Raw genomic sequence first — 16023 nt, 5'->3', positions numbered from 1 at the left:
TACAACAGTCCCAGTACTATGTTCTTGTGAATATATCATCTGTGTGACAGTTGCTGTGTGTGATAAAGTTGATAAACAATAATTATGCAGAACTGGAATTCGCGGGTTTGATACGGAGAGCTGCATAACATACATACAGGGGCCGTTTTAGCCAATTTGGGGCCGTTTTAGCAAAGCAAAATTGGGACCGTTTTGTCATGGGGCCGTTTTAGCCTGATCCCACATACTCATGATATTGTCGGAGATGGACGACCGACCCTGTTCTTAGCAGATATTTCTTATGGATGTGGACAGGGTTTAGTCGCTTCTATTTGATAAACTCTTCGTCAATATCCTACTTTGTAACTTTTTTTTAAATACACGGCGACCACATGCTTTCCATAGTCATATGGCTACAGCAGCGTTGTCATGTTGCTGATCATCATCTTTAGATCACAATGGTTGAAGGGCTCTTCATACCGCCCGCAAGTCCTTGTCAGCGCCTGCCTAACCTCATACTGCCCATCCATCATTGTCAGGAAAGCGTAAGCACAGTGAATTAACAGTGAGTGAGTGAGTGAGTGAGTGTGAGTTAGGTCTTACGCCGCTTTTAGCAATATTCCAGCAATATCACGGCGGGGGGACACCAGAACTGGGCTTCACATATTGTACCCATGTGGGAAACTGAACCCGGACCTTGACGATCGAACACTTTAACTGATGGGCTACCTCACCGCCCCTCTCAAAATTAACAACAGGTGTGAGTATCTACAGCCCGACGAAGCACGTACACCTGCCACGTGACTGTGGCCTGTAAACAACCAGACAAACGACCGACGTTTTTAGCTTGTCTGGCTTTATGACGTTCTTATGTCGCAGTTCTTAAGTCTGTTTTAGGGGCGGTGGGGTAGCCTAATGGTTAAAGCGTTGGCTCGTCACGCCGAAGACCCGGGTTCGAATCCCCACATGGGCACAATGTGTGAAGCCCATTTCTGGTGTCCCCCGCCGTGATGTTGCTGGAATATTGCTAAAAGCGGCATAAAACCAAACTCAGTCAGTCAGTCAGTAAGTCTGCTTTAGTGGCAGCAACTTATAGAAGCGCTGGTAAAATTTCGAATGGCGACGACAGCGAGTGTGTCATCGTATCCAATTTGCGTCGAATGATGCTCATGATGTTGATCACTGGATTGTTTATGCTAGACTCAATTATTTCCACACCGCCGCCATATAGCCGTAATATTGCTGAGTGCAGCTCTAACAATAAACAACCAACAGCATGGAACACAAGTACTGAAGAAGACAAATGCTCATGTATGCAGTGTCCAGTTAATGCAAGATTTCATCAGTTGATCAAACTGATACATACAGATATATAAAGGCCAAGAATGCAAATGTATAGGATTTGACTGACATGTAGAAGGACTTATCTACGAGACATTCACCCGCATACTAAGAAAGATATTGAACCATGAACTACAGACGACCTTGATTTATAACCAGCTGATGCGTGCGTTTCATCATGGCGGAGTATTGATAACGTCATGGTTAAATGTCAAGGTCAGGGTTAAATATCAAGGTGATAGTGTATCTTAAGTAGCTTTCTGTTCCTTTTTTCATACACGTATACCTGCATCTCTATCCGCTGAGGCTGAGGACAATTTGCAAAAAATGAAACTCACAAATGTCTGCTCCAGTTTACCGAGTAAACAATATTGTGACACTATTGTCGTTCACACTTGTCAGACACATACTACAAACAATATTGTGACACTATTGTCGTTCACACTTGTCAGACACATATTACAAACAAAAATATGGGAACACCCTAAAATCTGACAGTCGTATATAAACTGAAACGTGGTGAGGTCGTTTATACTCTAAGGTAAATGCAACTAATGCATGGGAAGTCTGTCTTCCACATGCACTAGGCTGTTGTGTTTGGGTGTTTGAATCAAACATGGTGCTGGTGTGTTTCAGCACCTTGTTTTTCGCTGTTTTTAACAATGTTTCATTTCACTCAAACTCAACGAATATTGAATCAGTTGCTTCACTGTATGTTCCAACATGTCGTTTAAAGTGCCTATTAAGCACACAAAAAGTTGCATTTACCTTAGAGTGTAAATGACTTCACCACGTTTCAGTTTATATATGATTATCATATTTTAGGGTGTTCCCATATTTTGTGTTTGTAGTATATAACAAACTCTTTAAAATATGATCAGCTAAGCAGAGTATGTCCATGAGAGCTGCCGAGCTTCGTAGATTATGTCTATGAAAATTGCCGACCTTCGTGGATTATGTCCATGATAACTGCCGACCTTCATAGAGTATGTCCATGATAAATGCAGAAAGTCGTTCATCTGCCTTTAAAGGCAAGCATGACAGGGAAATAGGGCAGGGCCGGCAGACAGCGAGAAGATCGCGGACAACCAGAAGAGAGGCAAGCAAGGGACTCGATGGGTCGAAACTGACCAGTCAGTATAGCCCATATGCTGCCCAAGAGTGACCCTCACGTCGTCGCTTACCCTGGTAGCCTCTATCGATACAACCGTTCTTTCTAAAACAACGTTGCTTCAACTGCTCCAGAGGTGTCACAGTAAGGGATTTGCAGGACTTGCTCATAAACAGGGGTGGTAGGGTAGCCTAGTGGTTAAAGCGTTCGCTCGCAGAAGGTTGGCAAAGAACCGTCTCTACACTAAACATCATAGTGATAGTTGGCGTCCTGTACACTGCTTTACAATTAACAAAACTTTCAAATAAAATATATATTTATTAAAAGTAGAATGAAGACAAATTCAAAGAGGAACCGCCTTGACCAGCACAATTCCCGTTGGGTTGACAGTCACATTGAACTGACCACTCGGCTTGAACATTCCCATACTGACGTCATCAAACACGTCAGTAACGTTATAGCCGTTCTGATTGGTCAGTGTGATATCCGCCAGGGTCAAGGACATGCGGGTTGGTGTTTCATCAGAGTTTGGGTTGAAGAACGCAACTGCATAACTTCCGGGTTTGACCAAAGGCTTCAGCCAGACCTGAACGTTTTGAATCTGCAATCAACAGGAAAGGGAAAGGTCATTTATGAGCGCTTCGTGCAGACAGACCCATGCAAAAAGGCATCGGTACAGGAACCGACATAGACTGGCACACAAGCACAGACAAAGACATCGACAATGACATGGACATAGACACAGATAGACACATATACAGACATATACATACACATACATACAGATAGACACATATTTACTGAGAGGAACAAATAAAGGAACACAGGAAAATTCAAGTAATCCTTTAATATTTTCCAGTTTTCATCACCAGCTTTGAATATCGCTGTAGTGATGAAAACTGGAAACCATTAAAGGAACGCTTGAATTTTCCCGTGTTCTTTTATTTATTTCTATCAGTATATATCAATACATGCATTCACACGTACACAGACATACAGATAGACATATATACAGGCGAAGACATGTATAATGACACAGACATAGATACAGATGGACACATATACAGACACAGACATGTATAATGACACAGACATAGATACAGATAGACACATATACTGACACAGACACAGACATGTATAATGACAGACATAGATACAGATGGACACATATACAGACACAGACATGTATAATGACACAGACATAGATACAGATGGACACATATAGAGACACGGACACAGACATGTATAATGACACAGGCATAGATACAGATAGACAAATATACAGACACGGACACAAACATGTATAATGACACAGACATAGATACAGATGGACACATATACAGACACAGACATGTATAATGACACAGGCATAGATACAGATAGACACATATACAGACATAGACACAGACATGTATAACGACACAGACATAGATACAGATGGACACATATACAGACACAGACATGTATAATGACACAGACATAGATACAGATAGACACATATACAGACACAGAAACAGACACGTATAATGACACAGACATACATACAGATAGACACATATACAGACACAGACACAGACATGTATAATGACACAGACATAGATACAGATGGACACATATACAGACACAGAAACAGACACGTATAATGACACAGACATACATACAGATAGACACATATACAGACACAGAAACAGACACGTATAATGACACAGACATACATACAGATAGACACATATACAGACACAGACACAGACATGTATAATGACACAGACATAGATACAGATGGACACATATACAGACACAGACATGTATAATGACACAGACATAGATACAGATGGACACATATACAGACACTGACAGGTATAATAACAGAGACATAGATACAGATAGACACATATACAGACACTGACAGGTATAATGACACAGACATAGATACAGATAGACAAATATACAGACACAGACACAGACATGTATATTGACACAGACATAGATACAGATAGACACATATACAGACACAGACATGTATAATGACACAGGCATAGATACAGATAGACACATATACAGACACAGACACAGACATGTATAATGACACAGACATAGATACAGATGGACACATATACAGACACAGACATATATAATGACACAGACATAGATACAGGTAGACACATATACAGACACAGAAACAGACATGTATAGTGACACAGACATACATACAGATAGACACATATACAGACACAGACATGTATAATGACACAGACATAGATACAGATAGACACATATACAGACTCAGACACAGACATAGATACAGATAGACATATATACAGACACAGACACAGACATAGATACAGATGGACGCATATACAGACACAGACATGTATAATGACACAGATATAGATACAGATATACACATATACAGACACAGACACAGACATGTATAATGACACAGGCATAGATACAGATAGACACATATACAGACACAGACACAGACATGTATAATGACACAGACATAGATACAGATAGACACATATACAGACACAGACATGTATAATGACACAGACATAGATACAGATAGACAAATATACAGACACAGACACAGACATGTATAATGACACAGACATAGATACAGATGGACACATATACAGACACAGACATGTATAATGACACAGGCATAGATACAGATAGACACATATACAGACTCAGACACAGACATAGATACAGATGGACACATATACAGACACAGACATGTATAATGACACAGATATAGATACAGATAGACACATATACAGACACAGACGCAGACATGTATACTGACACAGACATAGATACATATAGACACATATACAGACACCGACATGTATAATGACACAGTAATAGATACAGATAGACACATATACATACACAGACACAGACAGGGATAATGACACAGACATAGATACAGATAGACACATATACAGACACAGACATGTATAATGACACAGACATAGATACAGATAGACACATATACAGACACAGACATGTATAATGACACAGACATAGATACAGATATACACATATACAGACACAGACACAGACATGTATAATGACACAGACATAGATACAGATAGAGACATATACAGACACAGACATGTATAATGACACAGACATAGATACAGATAGACACATATACAGACACAGACAGGCATGTATAATGACACAGACATAGATACAGATAGACACATATACAGACACAGACACAGACATGTATAATGACACAGACATAGATACAGATGGACACATATACAGACACTGACAGGTATAATGACACAGGCATAGATACAGATAGACACATATACAGACACAGACACAGACATGTATAATGACAGAGACATAGATACAGATAGACACATATACATACACAGACACAGACAGGGATAATGACACAGACATAGATACAGATAGACACATATACAGACACAGACATGTATAATGACACAGACATAGATACAGATGGACACATATACTGACACAGACATGTATAATGACACAGACATAGATACAGATAGACACATATACAGACACAGACACAGACATGTATAATGACACAGGCATAGATACAGATAGACACATATACAGACACAGACACAGACATGTATAATGACACAGACATAGATACAGATAGACACATATACAGACACAGACATGTATAATGACACAGACATAGATACAGATAGACACATATACAGAGACATGCGCCCATACAAACATAGACACGGACACAAAGTTCAAGAGGCAAACAAAGACGCCGACAGAAGCATAGGCAATTACACGAACACATGGACAAGTGATACAGGCATAGATACAGACATGAGACTCAAGCGTAGGCACAGAGACATACATGGACACATGCGTAGACATACGCACGCATGCGCATGCACACGCACACACACATACACACATATGGCATAACTAATTTTAGTTCTGGTTTTAGGCCAACGTTTTACCATCTTTACATGGTGTCACAGATATCTTGTAATCCTTACAGCAAAGGCGCTGTCCACCAGTTCGAGTACTGCTGGATTCATCTTAGGACAAAATGTGGGTGGAGATAGCATGTTAATCCGTAGGTAATTTCTTGCTTCGTTTCAACAGTAAGCGTAAATTTAACGTACCAGCGTCCCGATCACAAAACGTTTGTAGCGCTGCGACATTCGTAGCCTATGATAAACTATAGAGTTACGACAGGTCGTAACTTTACGAACGCTTTGTGGATCTGGATCATCAAAGTTATAGTCCTATTCATTTCAAATTATTGTATCTGTACTGACGGAAGGAGTGAATTTATTTTGTATTTATCTGGTAGAAGACGTTTATACCTTGACGTCTCCAAACATCCCACCTCTTTTATCATATTGGCTCCTTTTACGAGTGGGTCCTGGTTGATGGCGATGACGCCCTTGTTTTGTAGAATGGCCTTGGCCTCTGGTCTGATGGTCCTCAGATCAGCGGAGATGTAGAGTGGGGCGGCAAACATCGCCCACATCCCGAACTGTGACTTCTCCTGGTCGTAACTCAGACTGAAGTCCCCGATGATCAGCTGTGTGATAAAAGTACCGAATACAAACATCTTTTTAATTGGTCACAGTATATATCAGTTTAGGGTCATTTTGTTGAACATACCATAACAAGCGCATCGATGTAAAATACCAATAGAACATTCATGTAAAGGTTCGGATATGAAACGGGCATAATCTAGCCAGTATGGATTGCGTGAATTAAGTTATGAAGCAAAATGTTTAGAGCGTATTTTGAAAGAGCTGTTGGGTAATGTCAACCATTTGCATGTTGTACCTCATCTGGATCGTTGATGGACCCTGGACCTGATACGGAGATGAAGTCCCCGGCGTTCTGGGCGTAGTGTTGGATGATGGAGAGGACGGAGGGCCACGTGTCCAGTACGTCGGTGAAGGTCCTCCAGCTGTTGCAGTACTCGCTGTTGCGGGTGTAGTGGGTGTGCTGGGGACGCAGGTAGGAAGAGCGTTAGGAGAACACTTTAACTAATCATAGACATATTATGAAAAGCTGATTCAAGACAAATGTGACTTCACAGTCAGAGGCTTAAGGTCTGAAGACAAACATGACTTCAATCAGATACCCAAGCTCATTGTTTTCGTTGAATTAGGAAATCTATACCACAGGAATGAACCGTGGTACAAAAATCTATTTCATGTTGGGAAATGAAGGCGTAGTCCGAGGTGTCTCTCTCCCCCTCTCTCTCTCTCTCTCTCTCTCTCTCTCTCTCTCTCTCTCTCTCTCTCTCTCTCTCTCTCTCTCTCTCTCTCTCTCTCTCTCTCTCTCTCTCTCTCTCTCTCTCTCTCTCTCTCTCTCTCTCTCTCTCATACATATACATGTATTGTGTATGTAAATTTTCTAAGCCCGAGCTCTTTGCGAATTTGTATAATCTATAAATATGTGTAAGAGGCGACAAGCGGGATGGGGTGCTCATGCTGTTGATCACGGGATTGTCTGGTCCAGACTCGATTATAAACAAACCGCCACCATATAGCTAGAATATTAATATTGCTGAGTGCGACGTAAAACTAAACTCACTCACTCACTCTCAGTTGACTTTGATCGTGTTACAGTTGAAATGTCCTGTCACAAATGAATGAAATACTGTAGGACATGTTTACTTTAACAAACCAACACGACAGAAAATAAAAAATTTTCTACGAATACCTCCTTCCACGGTGATGCCACCGTTAGTTCAGCCATTAATGATTTCCTAATTCATGGTGAAAACCGGTGGTGGAAATTTGCAGATTTACCTACCTGGGTCTGGTCTCCACTCCACCATTCACATGTAAAGAGGATAGGTCTGCCAGTCGCGTTCAGACTTTGACTCATTAAGGGGAAATCTAAAACACACAATTCCATGAAAGAATACATTCAGACATCACCACACTCCCACTTAGAGATCCACGGAATATAAAACGCCAAGATACTAACCCCACAGATTCCATTAGCATTAAGAGCTGTGTAAATTATATGACTGAGTGAGTATAGTTTTACGCCGCTTTTAGCAATATTCCAGCAATATCACGGCGTGGGACACCAGGAATGGTCTTCACACATTGTACCCATGTGGGAAATAGAACCACGCTTTAACCATAAGGCTACCCGTTATATCAATGACCCACTGAACTCAGTGATAACACCTTACCCAACCATGATGTTTGGCGTCTTGACATCATGACTGACTGAGTTTGGTTTTACGCCGCTTTTAGCAATATTCCAGCAACATCACGGCAGGGACATCAGAAATGGGCTTCACACATTGTACCCATGTGGGGATTCGAACCCCGGTCTTCGGCGTGAGGGGCGAACGCTTTAACCATTAGGCTACCCCACCGGCCCCTTGACATCATGAGAAATACTATATTTTCTAATCTTGCCTTAAAAGAAATGTTACCATACACGTAATGTTGTAGTTAAATACACAAAGTTCAGGTGAAACTGTTGCTTGATATCTCACGTATTGCCGAGCGGTTTACATCTGTGTTACAGCCATCAAACTTGAGCAAGTCTAGTTCCCATCTTGCAAACGTCTCGGCGTCCTGTTTCGTGTAGTCCTGGCTCCCAGGGTACCCTGCGCACGTCTTGGTACCGACGTCTTCATAGATACCCAGTTTTAGCCCGCGTGAATGTACCTGTGAAAAGTAACATGGCAGATCCAATACATAGTGTCGTTATACGGCATTATATGGTCACGGTACAAAACGGTAAGGATGTGCCGGATACTGTAGTACGACGCATGACGTACATATACTAGAACAACAAAAAATATGTTACCCTCTTATTTTAGAAATATTCATGCACTTCTTTCAGAACTTTATCATCAGTGAAACGATTATAGAAATGTTTTTTTGTCCTATTGTCTGAGTATGTGCGGGGAAAAAAACGTATACATGCATGTTTGATGATGGTTCAGAAAGAGTGAGTGAGTGAGTACTGTTTTACGCCGCTTTTACCAATATTCCAGCAATATCACGGCGGGGGACACCAGAAATGGGATTCACACATTGTACCCATGTGGGGAATCGAACCCGGGTCTTTGGCGTGACGAGCGAGCGCTTTAACCATTAGGCTACCCCACCGCCCTTGGCTCAAAAAGAAATTAACAAAATTTGATGGTGATATATTTTAGTGTAGTTTGGGTTTGGACCTTGAGTTTGTGCAGTTGTGTAAACATGATCCTAACTGTGTTAACAGCCATCACTCGTTGTACATCAGCTACGTCCTTTACGTCAAACCCGTGAAGTTCCGGGTTAGAATATTGGCCTTCAGTAACCCATGCTTGTCGTAAAAGGCGACTAACAGGATCGGGTGGGCAGTCTCGCTGACTTGTTTGACACATCGTATCCGAATTGCATAGATCAATGCTCATGCTGTTGATCACTGGATTGTCTGGTCCAGACTCGATTATTTACAGAACCGCCGCTATATAGCTGGAATATTACTTAGTACGGCGTAAAACTAAACTCACTCATTCACCTTTACGTCAACTGTATGAATATAAGTTTACTCATGTATATAAATGTTTTACCTACAGAGCTGTACATCACTTCATAACGGTGTTAGCATCTACACCAAAACGTCACATAGATTTTAATAAAGAAATTGTTTATCCAAATCTTGGTCCAAAGACAAGTCACGGTCAGTGGTCCATTTAGTGATTTCAGTTCAATTTGGTAAATTATCACTGGAGAATGGGAGACTTCACTGATGAGTGAAGCCTCCGATAAGAGACTACTGATTCGCGACTTCACTCCGACTGCCCATTCGGAATATCTGAGGTAATATTTGAAGGAAAATCAAGTTCTATGGATAGTCAACGTCTTTGTTAGTATCTACACCGAAACGTCGAACTCATTGCAATAAAGAAGTTGACTATCCATAGAACATGGTTTTCCTTCATCTTTACAACTTCTAAAAAACAAAGAAAACGTAACATTTACTTTGGACTTTATCTAGGCTTTGAATAACTAATTCCTTAAATGGGAAGGTTCCAGACCCCAGCATCATTACACGGGTCACTTAGGAATTCGGAACAGGAAAGACGATTGATACGAAAGTCTGAGCTTTGGATTCAGATAAACTCTTACATACCGAGAGATACCCAAGGACATGATGGTTGTTTGTGATAAGAAAAGGTGGAACATTCAAGTATAATCTGGCGAGCAAACCATTTGAGGCAATAGGAGAGGATTAACATGATCTTTTTCTTACATATCGCGAGAGACCAAGGATTCCGTTGGGGAACCTCTCTGGGTCTGCCACGAGGTTGCCGTCAGCGTCCCGAGATTTGGCGGGCCAGCAGTCGTCGATGCCGATGTATTCGTAGCCGAGCTCGCGGTAGCCCTCCTCCGCTATAATGTCTGCCATTTTCATGAACAACTTCTCGCTGGAATTATGTTTGTGAATGTCAATAATAATAAGAATTGGCCTTGCACTAAGACTTTCATAAATAACTGACTGACTGACTGACTGCGTTTGGTTTTACGCCGCTTTTAGCAATATTCCAGCAACATCACGGCGGGGGACACCAGAAATGGGCTTCACACATTGTACCCATGTGGGGATTCGAACTCGGGTCTTCGGCGTGACGAGCCAACGCTTTAACCACTAGGCTACCCCACCGCCCCATATAAATAACTGAAGGACACTTACGTAAATGAAGGGGAAGGGGGCGGTTGGGCTGGGGTGTTAATTTTTAAGGCGTATAATGAACAATGTGAATCAACACACACACACACACCCCACCCCCACCCCTAAAATTAAGGTACCAAGTAAATGACCCCCTGCATAAAAATCAGGATCAATGTGACGTAAAAACATACTCACTACATGACATTGTGTAATGCATTCCTAAAGATTTATAATAGAGGTTTAAAAACATATAATTGACTTTCACTTTGTGTAAGTTCATTACAGCATGAGCCTTCATAGAGTATGAAAGTCGGACGTCGTATGACTTTTTAACCCAAATGTAAATAACTGCAGAACAATGTTGGACAGGATTAAGCTGGACAATGTCTGAATGTGACGCTAAACAAACACACTGAAGTGCTACTACTACTACTTCACTACTACTACTACTATGTATACTACTATGTATACTACTACTCATATGTATACTACTATGTATACTACGCATACTACGCATGCCACTACTACTATTACTATTACTACTCACTTCGTGATACTACTACTACGTATATACCACGCATGCCAACTACTACTACACGCATACCAAGCATGCTACTACTCGCTACTTCTATTATTACTACTACTACTACCACCACTTCACTACTACGTATGCTACTACTACTACTACAACTACTACTACTACTACCACTACTACTACTACTACCCACTACTACTACTACTACTACTACTGCTGCTATTGTTGCTGCTGTTACTACTACTCATTACTACTACTACTACTACTACTACTACTACTACTAAGTATATGTTTCTACTTTCTGCAAGGACAAACCCTGATGAATTAAGCGCACGTTATTCTACATTGCCCATTTTACAGCGAAGTCAGGACTCCCCTTTTAAAACAAGATTTTGTACCCTGTTTTTATGTTTTATCTCTGATGATGAAATATGTCATGTTTTAGCCAACCCCTCCTTGATGTTTATTACTGCCCAAACCTGCCAGGATAGTCTAGATGCTCGTTGTTTACACTTATATAAATAATTGTATAGTCTATTTTTCCATGTTTATACTCGTTTTATGCATGTAGATATATTTTTGTCTTAAAGTAGTCTCTTATAACTCCAGAAGGAGTGGCTTGTGTATTTGTTTACACAAATTTATGAAATGTATTATATATGAGTGAGTGAGTTTAGTTTTACGCCGCACTCAGAAATGTTCCAGCTATATGGCGACGGTCGTAAATAATCGAGTTTTTGACCAGACAATCAGTGACCAACAGCATGAGCATCGATCTGCAAAATTGGGAACCGATGACATGTGTCAACCAAGCCAGCGGGCCTGACCACCTGAACCCGTTAGTCGCCTCTTACGACAAGCATGGGCTACTGAAGATCAATTCCTAACACGGACCTTCACGGGTCATATATGTACGAGGTGAGACTAATAATATATTCTGTCTGTCTGTCTGCAGACCAGAGTATATCATGCCAAAAGGTGATGAGTTATACTTTCCATTTCCAACGGACCTGTTCCCTTGAATTTAATTATTTACTAATTTCAGACATTTAATTTTAATTTAGGCGTGCAACCTTCTACAATTTGTGTGATAATTCTTGTGGGCACAGAAAGAGTGTATCATCCCAAAGTGGAAACAAAAATGCACCCATATTTCAAGATTGGTTAAATATTTCAGACAGACAGACAGACAGTAAGATTGTTTCATTCAGTGATAGGCCACTGGCCCAAAAGACATTCATAGATATGATAAGAAGTTACAAGCGTTTTACATAAAAACATCAGAATCTCTTATTTCCCCAACACTAAATAAAATTAATATTAAATTATTTATAACATGTTTATTAGAAAACATTATGTTGATAAAGCTGTACATGTGTTGTGAAATAGGATGTTTCAAATATTTATCCAGAAACTCATTCCCTGATATCTAGGTAGGCTTTACAATACAAATTAAAACATGTAATATATTTTGTTATACATGTTAAATATTTCAGATACCTGACACGCATACCTGACGCAGTTATCCGGGTCATTAGCAACACAGTCCGTGTTACACTGGAACCTCTCCCAGTCCAAACCCCATGGGTGGGGTGAGGGGCAGGAGCCGTTGTTCAAAGCCAGGACACCCCAGCACAGCCAGTACTACGAGCAGCAGATGTAGACGCGCCATATCGATCCAGCGTGAAAGTCAGAATGATACTGGCGCATGTTACGCTGACCACAACACCGGGTAATCTCTGTGGCCGGTGACAGAGTCAATGGAACAAGAGAGACCCTATCTACACCTGACCCTAGGTTGGAACAAGAGACCACCTATCTACACCTGACCCTAGGTTGGAACAGAGAGTACAACTTTTGGATTGTTCATATGACCTTTTCACTCGAATCTCAGGCGCTGCCACCGTCCTGCCAGCGTCCTCATGGTCAGAAATGCTGTCCCCTGTAAACATTCCCATTGAGTCAAGCTGTCACTGCAACATTCCCATAGCCCCAAAACTGTCACTGTCTGTAACCTTGTCATAGCCTCACACTGTCCGCACTGTAACATTGTCATATGGCTCCCCACTCTGTTAATGCAACCTTTGTCATAGCCTCACACCGTCAATGTAACCTTGTCCCAGCCTCACACTGCTACTGCCAACCTTGTCAAGGGACTCACTCTGTCACTGTAACCTTGTCATAGCCTCACACCGTCAAGTAACAACCTTGTCCATAGCCTCCTACCTTGTCACTGTAACACCTCGCCTATAGCCCCTACACCAACAATGTATTGTCGCCTAGCCTTCACTCTGTCACTGTAATCCTGTCCTGCATCATCACTAAGTCACTGTAACCTTGTCATAGACTCACTCTGTCACTGTAACCTTTGTCGCCAGCCCCTCACCTCTGTCACTGTAACCTTGATAAAGCTGTCTCTTTACTCCTGTCAAATTGCAACCTTTGTCCATAGCCTCACTCCTGTCACTGTAACCTTGTCCTCATAGACTCACACTGTCCACTGTAAACCTTGAAACATAGCCCTAGCCTAACATTTGTCATTTGTAACCTTGTCATAGCCTCACTTCTGTCCCTGTAACCTTGTCATAGCCTCACTCTGTCACTGTAACCTTGTCATAGCCCTTCAAACTGTCCCTGTAGCCTTCTCATAGCCTCACTCTGTCACTGTAACCTTGTCATAGACTCACTCTGTCCCTGTAACCTTGTCATAGACTCACTCTGTCACTGTAACAACCTTGTCTTAGCCTCACACTGTCAATGTAACCTTTGTGATAGCCCTCACACTGTCACTGTAATGAAAACCTTGTCATAGCCTTCGGAAACTGTCAATTCTGCAACCTTGTCATAGCCTCACACTGTCACTGTAACCTTGTCATAGACTCACACTGTCACTGTAACCTTGTCTCATAGCCTTAAAAACGGTCACTCATAACCTTGTCATAGCCTCACACACTGTCCCTGTAACCTTGTCTTGGCCTAACACTTTGTCACTGTAACCTTGTCATAGCCCTCACACTGTCACTGTAACCTTGTCATAGCCTCACACTGTCAATGTAACCTTGTCATAGCCTCACACTGTCACTGTAGTAACCTTGTCATAGCCTCACACTGTCTCTGTAACCTTGTCATAGCCTAACATTGTCAGTGTAACCTTGTCATAGCCTCACTCTGTCACTCGTAACCTTGTCATGGCCCTCACACCGTCAATGTAACCTTCTCATGGCCTCTACTGTCAATTGTAACCTTCTCATAGCCCTTTCACACTGTCCTTGTAACCTTGTCATAGCTCCCACAAACTGTCACTGTAACCATGTCATGGCCTCACACCGTCACTGTAACCTTGTCATAGCCTCACTCTGTCACCGTTACCGTAACCTTGTCATAGCCCCTCACATTGTCACTGTAACCTTGTCACAGCCTCACACTGTCACTGTAACCTTGTCATAGCCTCACACTGTCCCTGTTACCTTGTCATAGCCTCACACTGTCACTGTAACCTGTCATAGCCTCAAACTGTCACTGTAACCATGTCATGGCCTCACACTGTCACTGTAACATTGTCATGGCCTCACACTGGGTCCCTGTTTCGTAACTTTGTCTTGGCCTCTACTGTCAATGTAACCTTGTCATAGCCTCACTCTGTCACTGTAACCTTGTCATGGCCTCTACTGTCAATGCAACCTTGTCATAGCCCTCACACCGTCCCTGTAACCTTGTCATAGCCCTCAAACTGTCACTGTAACAATGTCATGGCCTCACACTGTTAATGTAACCTTGTAATAGCCTCTTACACTGTCCCTGTAACCTTGTCATGGCCTCACACTGTCCCTGTAACCTTGTCATGGTCTCACATTGTCACTGTAACCTTGTCATAGCCTCACACCGTCAATGTAACCTTGCAATAGCCTTTACACTGTCCCTGTAACCTTGTCATGGCCTCACACTGTCCCTGTAACCTTGTCATAGCTCACCTCACACCTGTCACTTTGTAACCATTGTCATAGCCTTACACTGTCCCTGTAACCTTGTCATGGTCTCACATTGTCACTGTAACCTTGTCATAGCCTCACACTGTCCCTGTAACCTTTGTCATGGTCCTTCACATTGTCACTGTTGTGAAACCTTGTCATAGCCTCACACTGTCCCTGTAACCTTGTAATAGCCTTTTACACTGTCCCTGTAACCTTGTCATGGCCTCACACTGTCCCTGTAACCTTTGTCATGGTTCGCACATTGTCACTGTAACCTTGTCATAGCCTCACACTGTCAATGTAACCTGGTTGTCAGTAGCCTCACACTGTCACTGTAACCTTGTCATAGCCTCACACTGTCTCTGTAACCTTGTCATAGCCTAACATTGTCAGTGTAACAGTGA

General features: G+C 41.8%; 1 protein-coding gene across 1 annotated transcript; it reads right to left on the bottom strand.

Annotated features, from left to right (window-relative positions):
* Nucleotides 1-2742: 2742 nt before the first annotated feature.
* On the bottom strand, nt 2743-10865 carry LOC124256448 (alpha-N-acetylgalactosaminidase-like). Its single transcript, XM_046690441.1, has 6 exons — nt 10694-10865; nt 8940-9114; nt 8237-8322; nt 7256-7420; nt 6804-7001; nt 2743-3032 (listed from the first exon to the last, which is right to left on the bottom strand). Exons 1-6 carry the CDS (start codon nt 10853-10855, stop codon nt 2775-2777), a joined length of 1044 nt encoding a protein of 347 aa, XP_046546397.1. The 5' UTR covers nt 10856-10865; the 3' UTR covers nt 2743-2774.
* Nucleotides 10866-16023: the final 5158 nt, after the last annotated feature.

The sequence above is a fragment of the Haliotis rubra genome, unplaced genomic scaffold (assembly GCF_003918875.1).
Source record: "Haliotis rubra isolate DU_JTF1 unplaced genomic scaffold, ASM391887v1 Scf628, whole genome shotgun sequence".
Taxonomy (NCBI): Eukaryota; Metazoa; Mollusca; class Gastropoda; order Lepetellida; family Haliotidae; genus Haliotis; species Haliotis rubra.
The sequence above is the reverse complement of the archived record's forward strand: the minus strand, read 5'-3'. Positions and strand labels throughout refer to the sequence as shown.